This window comes from Vigna radiata, unplaced genomic scaffold, assembly GCF_000741045.1.
Source record: "Vigna radiata var. radiata cultivar VC1973A unplaced genomic scaffold, Vradiata_ver6 scaffold_214, whole genome shotgun sequence".
Lineage (NCBI taxonomy): Eukaryota > Viridiplantae > Streptophyta > Magnoliopsida > Fabales > Fabaceae > Vigna > Vigna radiata.
The window spans coordinates 474,640-493,371 of record NW_014541782.1 but is presented as its reverse complement, the minus strand read 5'-3'; the positions used below and the strand labels follow the sequence as shown (position 1 = coordinate 493,371).

General features: G+C 29.3%; 2 protein-coding genes across 2 annotated transcripts; both read left to right on the top strand.

The window, feature by feature from the left end:
• Positions 1 to 2,143: 2,143 nt before the first annotated feature.
• On the top strand, positions 2,144 to 7,692 carry LOC106778138 (gamma-glutamyl hydrolase-like). Its single transcript, XM_022776053.1, has 10 exons — positions 2,144 to 2,620; positions 3,380 to 3,466; positions 5,095 to 5,184; positions 5,872 to 5,956; positions 6,146 to 6,195; positions 6,430 to 6,519; positions 6,646 to 6,708; positions 6,827 to 6,918; positions 7,298 to 7,390; positions 7,469 to 7,692. Exons 1-10 carry the CDS (start codon positions 2,285 to 2,287, stop codon positions 7,500 to 7,502), a joined length of 1,020 nt encoding a protein of 339 aa, XP_022631774.1. The 5' UTR covers positions 2,144 to 2,284; the 3' UTR covers positions 7,503 to 7,692.
• Positions 7,693 to 13,112: 5,420 nt separating this feature from the next.
• Positions 13,113 to 18,525, top strand: LOC106778129 (gamma-glutamyl hydrolase 1). The gene is made up of 10 exons (XM_014666043.2): positions 13,113 to 13,700; positions 14,844 to 14,930; positions 15,265 to 15,354; positions 15,768 to 15,862; positions 16,851 to 16,911; positions 17,138 to 17,227; positions 17,341 to 17,403; positions 17,516 to 17,604; positions 18,032 to 18,124; positions 18,211 to 18,525. Exons 1-10 carry the CDS (start codon positions 13,380 to 13,382, stop codon positions 18,248 to 18,250), a joined length of 1,029 nt encoding a protein of 342 aa, XP_014521529.1. The 5' UTR covers positions 13,113 to 13,379; the 3' UTR covers positions 18,251 to 18,525.
• Positions 18,526 to 18,732: the final 207 nt, after the last annotated feature.

The following is an 18,732-nucleotide window of genomic DNA, read 5'->3' as shown; positions in this document are numbered from 1 at the left end:
AGGAGGTCCTTGTCCAGGGTTTTGTTTTGACCAAAGACAATTACAAAGGACTAACCTTGTGTGGTAGCTTAGAGTGAGTCAGTTGTATTACCACTACAAGTGCATAAACTACCATAGTTAGACATTCATATAATATCCGAATGAGTCAAGTCTAGGTGGATTAAATGTATAGCATGCGTGATTAATGTTGTTTGGAACTTTATGATTGATATTGATGTATTAATTATTCTAGGATGTTTATGTTTCCACTAGCTTACCCTTTTGTTTGTGTTTGGTTGTATGTTCTTATGCTTTGTGATCTTGGCTATGATCATCTAGTGGATGAGTTGAGGGTGATGAAATATTTGTGGAGCAGACATTGGATGGTGGGGCGACGAATGTTTAGCCTTCTATAAACTAGTTTCTAGATTTATAGTTTTGTTCTAAGTTGAACTATATAAAGTTAAATTTATAGTTATGTATTATATAACTATGATGAAACTTTTATTTCTCATTTTGTCGATTGTTCTATTTTATTAATTATGTAATACCTCTTATAAAATTTAATATTATATTTTGGATGTTACATTTTTGGTGTATTTAATTTTTTTTTTCCTTTTCCAAGAATATTTTCTTAAACTCAAAACTACTTATAATAAAAAAATTATCTACACAAAAGAAAACTTATCTACAATAAAATTGTAAAAATTATTTATTTTATAATTACCCATTTATAAAAATTAATTTTATAATCATTTTCTAATCGTCAATATTTTATGTACACATTTATTATCAATTTTACCTTTACGAATATATCATAATAAAATTATAAAGATATTTTTTACAACTAATGTTTATGAAATTACGTTTTTAAATCTAATATATTTTTTTATTTTAGTGATATTATAATAAAAAAAATTATATCATTGGACACATTCGAAAATTTGGAATCGTAATAGAGATTGTAGTTTTTTTCTATTACTTTCTCTCTCTCACACGTACTTTTTATTTTATTTTAATGATTATAACTTATTTTTTTTATATCGTTGGACACATGCGTACAGATCCATGTGAACTGGTATCTATAAAATAAGGACAATGATATTTTAACATCATTTTTTTATACTATTTTAACACTGTACACGTGTTAAGATGTGATTGGACGATTTCAAATTAAAAAAGTTGAGACAGGAGTATATTTGGAAGAGAAAAACTAAAGTTTGTTTTTTAATTTGAAATCGTCCAACCACATTTTGACACGTGTGCAGTATCAAAATGGTGTCAAAAAATGGTGTTAAAATTTTATTTTCCTTAAAATAAAGTGGAACATTCGAGAACTTGGAATCCGTACCAGAGATTGTAGTTTTTTTCTACTACTTTCTCTCTCACAAGTAGTCTTAACTACAAATTTTGAATTGTAATGTTTAAACATTATTAAAAGTAAAATAAAAAATTTATTTATACACAGGAAGAACTCTTTATTTATTGTCAGAAATTAATTTTATTTATAATACCGTTTCCTTTTCCATTTCATAACATGTTTGCACCAATTATGGTATTTTAGAAACGGAATTCAGATTTTTCTTTAAATTATCTTTCTACATTCTGTATCATTTTTCTATTAAATTTTGAAAAACAATGGAAAAATTCCCCTGGATTCCTTGGAGATTGAATTTTGAGTAAGCTTTCAGTATTCCATGATATTATCTGGAGTTAGAAATTTGGTTTCTTCAAGAACAAAATTTGTTTTAAAAATATAAGATTAGTCTAAATTTTTACATTGAATAAAAATAGAGAATAAAATACTAGAAAAAAAAACTTATTAATCTATTATGTTAATATCGTTAAAAATAAATTTTAAATTTAACTTAATTTTACAAAATTGAGTTTTATAATATGAATTGTTTTTATATTTAATTGATGTGAGACTTTCTATAAAGATTAAAGAGTAATATCAATTCTTAAATTCAAATCTAATTAGTATTACATTTTCTGAAATAAACTCATCAAGGCCAATCAACTTTTTTATCACCAATATTGTTATTTCACGTTGCGGTTTTCCATTATACATTCTGGTATGAATGGGAAACAAATTTATTATTATGATGAATAGAACACGTGAGAGAATACCATGTTTAAAAAATATACTTTAAAGTTGAATTAAGTTTATAAAATGAAAGTAAAGTCGTAAAAAGATTAGCATATCTTTAAGAGATATTAGATGTCTCCCAGCAAACAGTTGGCACGTGAGAATTACAACCATAAATAAGCAAACATCTTCCCCCATTTTCCTTCATTCTGCACAATGGAAAACAACACTGTTTTCAGTCTCTTCTTTTTCGTTACTCTCTTCACATGCCTTGCCGCTGCCATTGTCAACAATCACCACATTCTATTGCCGACTCAGCTCCACCAGGAAAACTCACTGAGTTCGTCCTCCAAATGCACGGCACCCGACCCAAACCTTAACCAGCGGCCGGTGATCGGAATCCTGTCGAACCCCGGCGATGGATCCTCCGGCCGCCTCACTAACAGCAGCGGCGTTTCACACATCGCGGCCTCCTACGTGAAGTTCGTGGAGTCCGGTGGTGCTAGAGTTATTCCTCTTTTCTACAACGAGTCACCGGAGAGCCTTAAGACGGTAAATCATGCCAAATATATATTATTACAAAATACATAAGGGATAATTAATAAAAAATTAATTAATGTGATTTTATTCTTTTCAAATTAGATTATATAAAAAAAATCCACAGCTGAGTATCAATTAAAAACTAAAATCCATACGAAAATTAGTTAATAATAAAAGTGCGTCTTCATGACCAACATGTTGATGCAAGTTGTAGCAAACTTTACGGATTACAAACTAATTTACAATTTTATCTGTGAAAAAAACGTATAATATCACTAATAATATAGTTATTTTTTTCTCTTTAAATAATTATATTTTGGCTTCCGAACATCACATATTTGGGATAATAAAGTTTGTTTAAAGAGTTTAATTTCGTAAACAAGAGGAGACTTATGAATATAGTTTTTAACCCATTGTTCCTTAGCCTATTCTATTATAGACATCCATTATAAATTATAAAATTACAATATAAGTTTTTCAATGAAAAATAAGATTTGTATGATTTTATACTTTTTAAGTATTTTTCTACAATAAAATTAATTTTTTTTAGTGAAGAAGAAAAAACACAAATTCTTAAGTGTGTATTAAAACAAAAAAATTAAGAAAATGTTAGTTTAGTAGAAATTTTTACATTAGATAATAAATGTATAAGAGAAAAAATTATAAATTTATAATCTTTTAAGAGTTGAAATAGTACTTTTTAATATATGTATTTGAAAGTGAAGAATAGAGTTGAGTTGAGATCTTCATTATTGGTTTTATTTGTTGCAGAAACTATCTTTGACAAATGGACTGCTCCTCACTGGTGGGTCGGCTGCATCAGGTCCATATCTCGAAGCTCTTCAATTTCTTTTTCAGGTAAATATTTTATTTATTTTTTATAAAAACATTTCAAGATGCATTGATTAACTTCGATATAGGGATGATAAAGCGTCAAATCGAATACAAATAGTGTCCACTTGCAATCTTATCTGTCGGATAAAAATATATCCGTTATCCGACCCGTTATCTATTGGATATCTGTCTAAAAAATACTCACAAGTATTTTAAAATTTGCAAATATCTGCAAAAAATAAAAATAAAAATATTTTATACATTTTAAAATAAAATTTAAATAAAATTACAAAAAGTATATATAATATAATATAAATTAAATTAAATATAAATTAAAATTTAATTTTAATTAAATTTAATCTAATAAAATATAATTTTATTTTATTTTTAATTAAATTTAATTAAAAATATATAAAATTAATTTTTTTTTATTTTTTGTGAGTAACGAGTATCTGCAGATCGAATAGTATACTACTCGTACCCGACCCGTTTAGAAGCGAGTATTAAAATACTCGCTACTCGCTACTCGTTACCCACGAATAATAAATATCTACGGTTAATAATTACTCGTCTCAGATTTTACTCGCCGATATCCGTGCCCGCGAAATTTTTTGTCTTTCCTACTTTGATCCATAATTTTATATTTTAATATTCAAATTCATGGATAAAATCCTTTTAATTACGTAGGGACTTGTGGAAATTGATTTTCAAACAAAAATATATATATATCATCTTTTGATTTTGTAGCCTTAATCAGCATTGATATTTGCTAACAAAATTATATCCATATTTTTTGCAAGATCTAACTTGTGATGTGAGGAAAGATACACCAGATGTAAATCGAAATTTATTTTTCAAAAAAAGAGTTAACTATTTGTTTCTTGATAAAAACTAATGTTTTTATTATTTTTTTTTCAATTGTTATTCTACTATGTTGCATATAGGTAACTTAAACAGACTATGTATATTTTAATTATTTTTAAAATGACTAAGAATTTATGTAAAAATTAATTTCTGTAAAATTAATTATATGCTAAAGTTTAGTTTTTTTTCAATTATTTAATTTTTTTAATCTGTTCCTCAAAGCTAATGAGATAGCAAGTTAAGGGGTGCTTATCGTGAGAATATTTAAAAAAGAAATTAAAATAACTGGAAACATAATCTTCTCATATAAATAAACAGGAACCAAACTAATATTTTCTATAAATTAAGCTAAATAGATCTATACAAACAAAACCTCTTTTACTCCTATTCATCGTTTTTTTTTTCTTTTCGCAATTACGTTTTCTATTGCTGCAATTATTTTCGTTTTATTTGTTTACTTAGGGATTATTGTCAATATTTATGATGTGTTGATTATTTGTTGATAATGCTTCTTAAATATTGATTAATTATTATATTTACACCCCTTACAAACACGAGGCAAGGCAATATTATATTATTATAATTAAAAATTATTATAGTAATTGTTAATCTGTACATTATTGATATTTTATTTATTTTCATACTCTGAATTTTCTCATTCATTGTACACGTTTCTCTCTCCCAATACATGTTTGCTCCATAGAATATGAAAAAACATAATTTGTTTATGAATGAAAATAGTTTGCATAATTTAAAAATAATTTATGGAATTTTATTTATGTGTGCAGGCTGCTTTAGAGAGAAATGATGGTGGTGACCACTTCCTAGTTCTTGGCCTCAACTTAGGTGGAAATCTGCTAATAAAAATCGTAGCTGATGTAAGTTATAATCATTTTACATGAGGGTTGTAAAAATGTATATTTTTTATGTTAAATATGTTTTTTTTAATTTATTTTCAAAAATTTTATTTAGTCCTTAAATTAAATTATATATTATTGCTTTTATATTTTATTAAAGTTATATAAAATGTATTTCTCAACACATAAAAGTTATATTATAATTTGTTGTAGTGACATATCTTCATAAAGTATTTTCAAATGTCAAGATAAAAATGTATTAAAATTTTGAGAGTGTTAAATATACAAAATATAGTAAAATTGAAAAAAAAAATATTTATATATTAATTTACATATATGTAAAAAAAAAAAAAGTAGTCAAGGCTTCTTATAAACCTTTCAGTTTCATCACTGATATGATGTAAAACTTTATTTATTACATGGAAAACATATTTGAAAAGAATATTTTATATTATTTTCATAAAATGTATGAACGGAAATATATATTTAAGTTAGTTTAGATACTAAATACATATTAAAAGATAGTTTAAGGATGAAAAATATATTTAATTATTTTCTTAAACTATTCATTATCATTAATTATGTCTGTTTTTTTTTCTATTTCTTAAATTATTGTAAAAATACTCACACAAGTGAATATTCTATCTTGATTTTTGTTATATTTTTGTGGTGTGTTGTATTCATGTTTCTGGTTTTCCTTGGAAACAGCAAGCTGATGTTCTTGAACCATTCAATGCATCGAGTTTGCCAAGTTATCTTCAAATGTGGATTAAGAAGGAAGTTTATATCAAAGGTAAGTTTTATAAATTTTCAATATCAGAAGAAGCATTGAAAGAGCAGAACATCAACTTCTATAAACTTGTAAATGCTTCATTTCATAATTTACAAGTATTCTTTTCAACAAATTCATTTATATGTTATTTCATTTTGTTAGAATGAAAGATTAAGCTTAACTTCTTTTTCTTCTGTAGATTTCCTTCAGATTTGTTTCAACTGCTAATGTCAGAGTGTCTTGTCCTGCACAATCATAAAGTGAGTTTGTGTTGTCAATTACTTGTTATATAGTTTGAGGCTTCAATTATTATATAGTTTATGGTATTATCTCTCTATTCATTATTCAAAATATATTGATAAATTATTTTTTTTTCTTGTTAAATTTATATTAAGCTTTTATATATATATATCAATGTATTTTTAAAGGTTTGATAACAAAAAAATCTGAAATTATTTTCTACATACACTTGACAATTCCTTAATTTATGACAGTATGCCATAAGCCCATACAAGCTTCAATATAATAAAAAGTTATCCAGCTTTTTTGACATTTTGGCAACAGCCGCAGACAGAGATGGCAAGGTATTAATTAATTTAATGTTTTGTTAATTTTTCTTCTCTTCATCTTAAACCTATTTTTCTTCATATTCCAACTTGTCACCACCTTATGGTTAAAATTTCTAACATTATCATTAATTATGATTTTAGATTTTTGTCTCCACAGCACGTGGTTGGAACTATCCTGTCACTGTTAACCTATGGAACCCAGAGGTAATTTATAAATTTCCTTTAAAAGATAAACACTATTTTTTTTATTAGTAACTCTCAATTTCATAATTTAATTTCGTTTAATTATATTATTGCACTTTTTGCCCAAAAAATATTGCAGAAAAATGCTTTTGAATGGGCCACATCTTTGAAAGCACCTCACACAGAGAATGCAATTCGGGTTACTCAGTCCTCTGCAAACTTCTTTGTGAGGTAGAACACATACTTTAATATTTTCTTCATTATAGCTGGTTTTATAATATTAAGTTAAATTTAAAATTTATTTTTAAATACAGTATTAGATTATGAATTAAAGTTATATATTAAATTATTATTAATTGTTGGAAGTCTCGAATCGACTAGAGATAAGACTAATTCAATATATAAATGGGTGTAAACCTCATCCTACAAGTCAGTCATCTTTAGAACTTATCTTAACGACATTTGTTGTTTGTTGAGCATATTGTTCCACCCGCTATCGGACCATCTATTAATGTCTAGTCCGGTTTTGTGAGGTTGGGTTAGATTTAAAAGTCTACTTCTAACATTAATATCTATTTACATATTTAAGATATATATATCTAATTTGCAGTGAAGCTAGGAAATCCTCAAACAGACCTGATGAACAGGCAGTGCGAGACAATCTGATCTACAATTACAAGGCCAGTTATGGTGGAGTTGCTGGGTAAGTTTATCTTTGTCACTGTTATTCATTGGCTAGCACATGACAAAGTTTTTACATGGCTTTTTTTGCAAATTGCAGGAAAGGATATGATCAAGTTTATCTCTTTGAGTGACTCTAGGTGTAGGGAGTTTCATTGAGAGTGATCTTGTTCACAATAAATTATGAACGGTGGATTTCCAGGAATAAAAATTTGTGGTCAGTGATGTTTGTAATATGCTTAATATCAGGGCAATGCTCTGCTTATCAATGAGATATTATCATGTTTTTGCCCCCAAACCTTAGTGTGTTGTTCTGTCGGTGTGATTCTACCAATACCATGCAATCTAAACTTATGTTTATATATATATATATATATATATATATATATATATATATATATATATATATATATATAAGTGTTACTACAGGATTGAAAATATAAAAGTGTCAGCGTTTATTATAAAAAAAATAAAAATAATTAAAAAGTATGTCGTTAAAATTAAATTTAGATTTAAGAATTAATTACGTATAAAGAATACAAGTTTATTTATTAAAAGATGAATGAGATACATAACTTCTGATATGCAAAGAGTCATGATAACTTCTGATTTTACATGTAAAGTAGTTTTATCTTTTAAAAAAAAATTATTTTGATATAAACTTTTTGACAACATTTTAACACAAGACATGTATTTTTTTTATTGGTTCATTATTTATTAATTATTATGCTGAAATATATTCTAAATTCAATGAAAAAAAATACACTTGTATTATATTAAAATATTATAAAAAATATGTATTAACATATCACTATCCTATTTATTAATATTAAAGTAAAAGTTTAGTTTATCTAACACCTCGATTTTTAGGTGTTACGGGTTATTAAAAATTGGTAAAATTTAAAATTTATCATAACATAGAAATGTACTTAAAGAAATCTTTATCCAATTATATTATTAGGAGTAATAAAATAACGAAAGAAATATTCCAATTATATTGTCTTGACTTGTAAAACAAAATAACTTTTAATTGAATCTCAAAGTTACTCCCCATCCTCTCTCGAGTTAATCACGTCTCTGTAACATCTGTAACATTATTTGCTCACGTATAACACATTATACGATCATTGTCGATAATTTCATTCACAAACACACAAACATAAACATGTATGGGGTAAGCTACCGATAAAACAATCATAACAACAAGATACATACATATTGATTATATCAACCATAATCAAACACACAACAAGATACATATCTTTTGATTATACTAACCATAATCAAACACAAAACAAGATAAATACCTTCTGATTATATAAATCATAATCAAACATCTCATACATAGTAGTAATAATAATAAGATTCCTAATCCTCTAACATAAACAATTCAATCATACTAAATTACTTGATCCTCGATTCTTGATCTTTGAACTTTGATCATCGATCCTTGATCTCTAACCATTGATGTCATCACTAACATCGAACACATAGACCCTTGGTCTATCCACTCATTAGCACTCATGCTAGATACTTATTATAATCATTATAATAGCACCACTATCAACATAACATAATTTGGAGCATCTCAAGTACCATGATCATCATCAGAGATACACCATCATGATTATCCCAATCATGAACAACACCATGAGCATCACCGTACCATAATACCACAATGGAAAGAGTCAATCTCACTCTTGTACCCTACCTCATTAATTGTAGTCGCTCCTACAACCCACCTGTAGCCTCTCCTACAGGACATTTGTAGCTTCCCCTACAGATCATCTCCCTTCAATGCACACAAGACAAAAGGAAGCATTTATCCTTAGATAGAACCAGGATTTACAAGGTACGACAAGTAGACATATCCTCCACTCTCATGCTCATCAATCACATACTCAATTACATTCCAACATTCATTCATGCTCAATTCTTAACCACAAGTCAAATTGATCCTAGACATAACCATTAACCTCAATCTCTAATTATCATCATGTTCCACAGCTCCTCAGGCTTGGTTCACATCCATTCTTCATCAAATTCTGCATTTTTCACCAAAATGCATTGTCATAATCAATTATCACTTACGATAATTGATTATCATTCTAGATAATCGATTATTCCCAAACCACACTCAAAACCAACGCGCAGATAATCAATTATAACTAATGATAATCGATTATTGCCGAATCGAAATACATCTTGGACATGATTCAAGCATTCAAACATACATACATCAACCCTAGATCACATGTAAACATAATTAACACATCATACATGCATTCAAGCATCACATACCCATGTAAACATACTCAAACACATATAATACCTCACTTGAATCATCAAGATCTTATCATTGACATGTTATACCCCCAATAATAAGGTGCAAAAGAGTCTCTGATAAAAAAACCAAATAGGGTTTTCAATCAGCCAAACTAACTAAGCATAATGCTTACAAATGAGAACCAAGAAGATGAAAATTCTCCAAAACAGAGCTGCTGATGCGAGACTATTTTCTCCCAAACTAGACCTCTGATGGACAATCCATGTGGCTAAAATGAAGAACCATACGTTTGGAACCCACTGGTCAAAAATCAGCCTAATCCAACGGTGAACGACTTCACAACAATGAAAACACCAATGTAGGTTTTATGTATGCGGGAATGACTTCTTCTCTTCCTTTCTCTCTCACTTGGTTTTTCCCTTTCTTCAAATGACTCTAATGTGCCCTACTAATCTGATCCATCTCCATTAAAACAAAGTGAAACATAATGGTCCACATTATTTGGCTTATTCTCCCAATAGGAAGGGAGCCTAATAACCCAACACTTATAACATATATTTGCATGGAAACCCCCAAGCATCATAACTTTGTTATCCCTTAGCATCAAACCCTTTATTGGGATAACCCAACAAAACATACATAATACAATCATAGGAAAAACCATTCACAAATATTACATAAACCCTATGCTTATTCATACACAAACTCTTACCTAACAATAACCACAAATAATTATAATCATATACACAAGTATCAAAACAAGGATTACCAATCAAGATAATAAAAAACACATATAAAATACAACCATAAACAAACAAAGTTAAACTTCCCCATACCTTGGTCAATCATAAGACTTTATCTACAACCCTAAAACACTACCAACCTATCTTTACACTAAGAGTTTCTCGTCGCTCTCTCTCTTCTTCCCCAAAACGTCAATCTTCTTTCTTTCTTTGTTTTCTCTCTTTGATTTAGAGTTTATAGGGATTCTAAATACAAAATCATCTATTTCTCTATATCTTAATATTTATGAATCCACCCAACTCTATGTATAATATTTTCTCACTTATAATAATACATTTGGTTCTAATTTATTATAATGAGTATATCAATAATATATATTATTATTATTTAGCCATAATATCTAATTATATATAATAATATCTCAATATATCATTTAAAACATCTACAATATCTAATAATAATAAGATCTCTTTTAAATATCTAAACCCACCAAAATTATATCTTATATTTTCTTTCAACTACTTTTTAAAATAACAACTAAATCTTCTAAAAGATTTATATAATATCTTATATTTGCTAAAATGTATATCCACTAAAATTAATTTCATGTGTGCATAGTAATAAGAACTAACATTTATTGGTCCTAGAGAAAAATCTCCTTGGTACAGAGACTACTATCAATCTCACAATTCACCCAATCAATCACAAGCACTCCAATGAATCCATCAAATCATTCAAAATTATACTATTAATTAAATAAACAAATAAACACACATAAAGTTAGTTTCTCATACCTTAGCCAATTCTAGAGTTTTATATACACAAGATCAATCAACTCAGTCTTTCACACTTTTGTTATCTATCTAAGAATTCCTTTATACTCTTTAAAATTCCAGCTTATTTTCCTCATGGTGCTCTTTTTCTTTTCTTCTCAATTTTGATGTGTTTCTCCTTTTAATCTCTCTCCCTTTTTATTAAAACAATGTAAATAAACAACATAAAATTTTATGTTTTATTCACGACTTGAACACGTAATCATTTAGGTTATGAAAGAGCTCTCACCAAGTAAAATATACAACTCCTTATGATAATATACAACTTCCATTAAAATTTACTCAAGTCTTATTATAATATTATTCATAAGTTCTATATTTTCTCAAATCTTACAACAAAAAAGAATAAAATATAATGAGAAGGTAAGAAAGGACAATCTTTTGGAAAAGAAAAAAAATAGAACGAGTAAAAGAAAAGATCAATCAAAAGAGTAGTTTTATTTTTTTATTAATGTTTTATTTTACACGTTTTATTCATATATTGTAATTTTAAATATATTTTTAAGATACAAATATTTAAAGTATATTTTTTAATTACGAAAAAATGTTGTATTATAAAAGTAGTATAATATTTATTTTTCAAAACTTATTTTTTTATAATATATTTTTAGTATCTTTTAAATTTCATTATTCTAATATTTTATTTTATTAAATTTATTTTATTTAATATTGTAATTACTCTTACGAAATTAAGAGTTCACAATCCTTATTTATTTATTGTTATATTAGGTGATTTGAAAGAGATGTATTGATTTGAGTGAATTGATTTGTGAAGGAAAGAGGATGAGAAACGGTGGACATCACCTTAATCTTTTCACTCCGAAACATATCACAAAAAAAAAATTGTAATAATAGGTTGACACTTTTAATATGTTTTTTTTAATGGAAAGTGTTTCGGTTGACAGACTCAAGACCGAAAACAAACTAAACCGGCGAAACAGCTTTTCTGACAACTTCACTCCTACACCTGATTAAATTGTGACCTGCATGTTAGCACTCCGACGCTCAAGTCAGCAAAGTCACGATAAGCTCAAGGTAAAAGTGATTAGATCAAAAGTGTTTTACCCGGTCGATTACTCCTATATTTATAGGCATCAAACGTGAGTTAAGAGTCATAACTACCTGTCCATAATCCCGCAGAACTCGCCCACTAAGCGTAACCATTGTCAACGTGCCCGTGATATTCGCCTTATTAATCCAATAACCCTGTTATATTATGCCTGCACCTCCTCTTTACTCAACCGACCGGCCTACCAACCTTCCCGATCAATTCCCAAGCCTTCCCAATCAACTCCCATGATTCCTCTTACCAACTTCTTTATTGCCCCCTTACACTACAAAAAGTAAAAAGATAATATATGAAATAAGTATTAACAGTCTTTTTTTTTCAAAAGAAAAAAAGAAAATTGATGCTTTTTTATATAATTCTGGAAATTGTTTTTGTATTTAGCACCATTACAAGAAACACATTGTATACACTGTTCACACAAGATATTGTGTAGATCCTATTTACACAAGATATTGTAGTACAGTATCTAATTGGTTTTGGTTCTCGTTACATTTAGTCAGATCATGTTTTTATGAAAAATAAGAAGCAAACAATCCATATTTAGTCCGACATAACCCATGATGTAACAAAAAATTCATCATACAAGATCCATATTAATTACACGAAATTAAATACATATTATTTACTAATGCACGAATACTAGAGCGTATAGGAAACGAAACATATTTAACCAGGGTTATATTTATTTTGAAAATAAAATGTGATATATACATTATTAAAAGATATCAATTTTTTAAAAGTATAATAAATATTATTAAAATAAAAGAAAAAAAAAAAAAAACTCCGAACCATTGGGAAGAAATAAACCTTATCATACCTTTCTTTCAATGGGGTAGCAGAGACCTATGATCATTCCCATTGGGCATGAAGACTGCAAAGTGGACCCCACCAATTCACCATCTTCTCCGCTTTGCAAACGCTACATCGTCCGATCTGGAACATCATCATCCTCTAATGTTAAAAAATCGCACGAATCTGGTCCTTTGATTCAACTTAATGAATAATCAATTAAATTATAGTTTAATGGCAAGTATTCCGTTATAGATACATTTTCATTTCACACAGTCGCTTCGCCAACATGTCAAGCCACGCCGTTTGGGTCCTCTTCATCATCGCCTTCTCCGTCTGCCCTCTTCCCTCCGCCGGGACCCGCTCGTCGATCGTCCTCCCGAGTCAACTCGGCCTTGGCTCGCCGTCCAGTTGCCGTGCTCCTGATCCCAATCTCTATTACCAGCCGGTCATCGGAATCGTCAGCCATCCTGGCGACGGCACCTCCGGACGCCTCAGCAACGCCACCGGCGTCTCCTACATCGCCGCCTCCTACGTGAAGTTCGTGGAAGCCGCCGGCGCCCGAGTTGTTCCCCTCATCTACACCGAGCCGCCGGAGAAGCTTCTGAAGGTAAAGGCTTACCGTGACTCTGTTATTGTTACCGCTGTAAAACCCAAGTAACAAATTCACTCACTCTTTTTTATAACTATTCCGAACTTTCCGAATAGTAGTTAAGTTTATACGTATATCTTTTTCCTTAATTATTATTAGATAATGTTTAAATTTAAAGATGAAATATTTTTAAAATAATAACATTAAATGAGTGATACATTATTGATAGACTTCACATTAATTACAGCTATAAAAAAATCACACTTATAAGATATTGTATTTGATGAAATTTATTGAAAGTTGCCCATATTTTAGTGTATATTTTGTATTTAATAAATCACACTTATAAGTTTGTAATTTCTAATAAATTTTAAAAAATAATAAAAAACTTAGTAGAAGGAATGCATGAAAAAAATGTTATTAACACTTCTTATTATATTGTAAATAATCAAGGTCGAGGACCGTCAGAAATATACTATATTTAACAACTACTTTTAATTCACTTTTTGTATTGATTAAAATTTGTTTAAAAGTATAAAGATAATGAGTATAGTTTCTTTATTAATAAATAGAGCTGGATTTTTTTTTTTAAGTTTTAGTATTTAAAATGAAAAAGAATATATTTAAAAGAATGTGTTTGTATCAATTTTTTTATCATTGGGTAAATGTCAGGCTTATACAGGGCTAAAACTTTTTTACCTATTTCATAATTAATTAATGATTTGGTATTAAAGTGTCACGAATGCATTTTCCTATTTATAATAATTGAACACAATAAGAAGTTTAGACACTTCTCGATCAAATGAACTATATAATTTTGATGTCATAATTGGATTAGTAACATGACGATAAAAATCAGAATAAGAATTGAAAGATATTTTGGGGATTAAAAAAAAAAAAAAGAAAGTAGGCTACAAAGGAAATAAAATGTTACTAACTTATCTTTTGGGTCCTTTTATGTGTCCATTTTCTTTCGTTTCTTTTCTCTCTATGGCAAGAAAAAACCATGCCAAATTATAATTTACATTGAGCTCCTATTTTTAAGTATGAAATTGCATGCATGGGAAAGAAAGGAAAATTGTTGTAGATGTATGCAACATTACCCCTGTTTCTTTCACTAAAGATGTAGAAATGTTTGTGATGTTTTGCTCTCATTTGCAGAAGCTCGAATTGGTAAATGGAGTTCTTTTCACTGGTGGATGGGCTAAAAGTGGTTTATATTTTGAAACTGTTACGAAAATATTTAAGGTATCTATTTACCTTTTTCTAATGCTCATTAAATGGCTGATATGGATGCAGGTGTCAGAGTGACTTGTTTCTTTTTTAATTAACAAATATGCATTTGGTGGAAATTCTCTTTGAATCTGAGTAAAATTGAGACTTCTAGAATCTGGAATGTGAATAATTGGTGTAAGATTATTACTGAGGAATCGATAGCTCGTTTCTTAGCTACTTGTTAGCATTTATTTTATTTGTGCTTTTCTTAGATAAATTTGTTTCGTGATGCTGAGGAATGCTTTGTTGATACATGTACTTTTTCAATTTAAGAACTTTATGCATCAAGTTATGTTTTTCTGTGCAGAAAATTTTAGAGAAAAATGATGCTGGAGATCATTTCCCATTATATGCAGTTTGCTTAGGTTTTGAACTCATAACGATGATCGTAAGTCAGGTAAGCTTCTTTTCCCAAGAGGAAATGTCTGCAGATAAATCAGGTACTTGTTAGTATTTTTTATGTTGAATGAATTTTAGGCACCATAGTATAATTTTCTGCGTTATTTGCTTCAAGTGAACAAATACATTATTTACGTTATCTTACTATGTTGCATTGTACTGGGAACATTGTCATTAATGATTTCTCTTGGATTTCAAATTCACTACACGTACAGTTGAAAATTTGCTGTTATTTCAATTTGGGTAATTTTATTTGTTTATTCTAAGTTAAACACTTTTAACAATATTCACTAGTTGTTGAGAACATTGGATGAGTTGAGAACTTTTTGACAATGTATTATTATTCTAGTTCTATTCTCTTTTTTTGTTTCTTTTCAAGTTATACTTATTTCATTTTATCCCTTATAATAGGACAATAATATTCTCGAAGAGTTTTCTGCATCAGATCAAGCAAGTACTATTCAATTTGTGGAGAGTGCAAAAATCGAAGAAACTGTTTTTCAAAGGTGAATAATTTATGCTAATAGTGTTTCTCTGAAGTTGCACGTTGATCTATAAATGGACTTGTAATGAATTTGGGATCTATAAATATCTGTCTTTCAAATTTCTGGTACTTTTCTTCACCATAAATGAGTTTTGTTTATGTAAAAGTAAAATTGTTATTTCCATATCTTTGTTATATCTCTTTTATGGTGGGAATCTACCTAACCGACTTTCATGTGTGAGGGAAATTTTCTTTTATTAACAGGGACCTAATAGGCATCAATGGATCGATCAATAACCCATTTATGATATCAAAATACACTTCTAATACAAAACATTAAGACAAAAGTTTTCTGACCTTTTCTCATTCATCTTGTCTACTTTTATCTAATTTGTCTTCTAACTCATACTTGAATGCATAAGAACGCTACTTACCTCACTCATTGCTTTGTACCCTATCAAATTTGTTCAATTTGTAAGACTACTGTCCCTTGGAGAGCACATTTGTGTAGTCAAATGCAAAATCCATTAAGGCAAAGGCTGATGCTAATGTAGCTAGATGTTTTTATGCTGTGAAAATTATAAAGTTCATTTGCATTAGCGAAAAGCGTAATCAGTTCTTGCCTTATAAAGCGTCACTGAGATCCTGAAAGTTTTTGGTCTTTTCTTTCACAAGCAATGGAACATGAGAAGATGACAGTGACAAAGTAAATGTATAGTACTTGTTTGTCTATCTAAAAAAATATAGACGAATGGAAAGAATATGTAGAGTACTGAGGGATAACTAAAACTGAGAGGAGGGAGCAAGACAGACAGGAACAGAAGCAAGAAGATGAGCAGTGACATGATTTAGGAAATTCTCTCGTTCCTGCAGAATTCCTCCAGACTTGTTTAGTTTCTGTCCATTAATGATTTTTTCTTATTCCACTCAATGATGGTGGTGTATCTTAAAGTGTTAAATTTATAGGTTCAGTATGCAATAATCACTTTATCACTTTCTCTTTCCTGTAGATTTCCTCCAGAGTTGTTAAGGAAGATGACTACAGATTGTCTTGTCATGCAAAACCATCATGTGAGTTTATATAGTCAATAAATTATTCTTCAGCATGAAACTTTTACCAATTTTTACGATCTGACAAAAATTTAATTGTCTTCAATTAGAGTATTTTACTCTAACCAACTTGACCCTAGGCAAAATGAATGGGTTGGTCTGGATTTTCAGATAAAATTGATTTGAAAAAGGCTAAACCTAGATGTTTGAAATTCGGTAATGTAGTTTTTATCTTTCATGTGTGTAGTATGGCATTTCTCCTGGAAAGCTTCTGGATAATCCGAAGTTATCTAGTTTTTTCGAGATCTTGACAACTTGCACGGATGAGGATGATAAGGTACTCAATGTTATCCTATCTTTAGAAATGATGTTGGTACAAATCCATCTTTTCATGGCATATATTTGGCTTCCCTCATAAAAGCAATCTAATAGCCTATGTAATTCTTCTAGGTTTATGTTTCCACTGTAAGTTCACGAAACTATCCTGTAACTGGCTTCCAATGGCATCCAGAGGTGATTGATAAATTTTATGTTGCAGTATTGTGAATTTCATTTGATATCCTAAATATTATGCGAAACTCTTATTATTTCAGCTATTTAATGTGCTTAACAAATGATGCTGCAGAAAAATGCCTTTGAATGGGGTTCACCAAGAATTCCACACACTGAAGATGCCATTCAGATAACTCAGCATGCTGCAAATTTTTTGGTCAGGTTAGTACTCAATGTGATAATATTGTCGCTCGTTACTCCCTCATAATGCAGCAACACTTGTAGATGATTCTTGGAAAACTGGCTATCTAAAAGGTTAAATGAGTTCTCCAGAGTAGTTGCCAGAGCAGTGAAAAAACAGAATGAAGCAATATTTGCTTACTACTTATATTGGTGTGAAATATTATGCAATATGCACTTCGTATCTATTATCTAACCCATTTTAGTGGAGTTAATGTTTTTATGATTACCCTTATAGTCCCCTCATCCAATTTGCTGCAAATTCCAACTACATTACAGTCTAGAAAATAATTTTTAAGAATGTTCTTGCTAGTTGCTACCTGCCAATAATGAAATGATTGAGCTTTTTTCTGTCTTTGTGGACTCACCAGTGGCTAACATTTTTCTACTTTCACATGTCTGGCGCCAGTGAAGCTAGGAAATCCTTAAACAGACCACTTACTCAAGAATTGCTGGACAATCTCATTTACAATTACAGTCCCACTTATGGTGGGAAGGCTGGGTATGCTCATGATGTCTTTAAAACTTTGACTTCAAATTGTTCTACATGTGAAGTTACTGATGATAATGTGTTTATGCTTCTTGTAGGAAAGGATATGATGAAGTTTATTTATTTGCTCAAGTCTAATGGTGGAAAATATATGGCATGCACAGTAATTATAATGAAAAAGGTTGTATGGAGGAGCAAAAATCATTATTGTGATGCAGAATAATGAGAGTAATGAAGATGGCTTGTTGAGAAAATTGGTAACTTGAAGACTATTTTCTGTTGAAGTAAGTTGTATAGCTTTCAGGATAATTTTCTGAGGCCAAAAGTATAAAGTTGCATTGCAGAATGATTTGGCATATGGACCATAAAGGGTGCGTCTGCACAAAGCATTGCACATTTTCGATTTTGGAACACACTTAATGGACCATAAAAAGTTATGCTTTAAGAGATGAAACTGTATTTAAAAAAAGGCTACCCTATCAAATTTCTTCCAACACCTTATCACTTCCAAAATTTATTTTTCAGAATATAATACACAATTCCAGAAATTTTTTTCCGGAAAGCAATCACCCTTCCTATTATGGAAAATATTTTCCGGGAGTTTTCGACGGGGTGAAGGA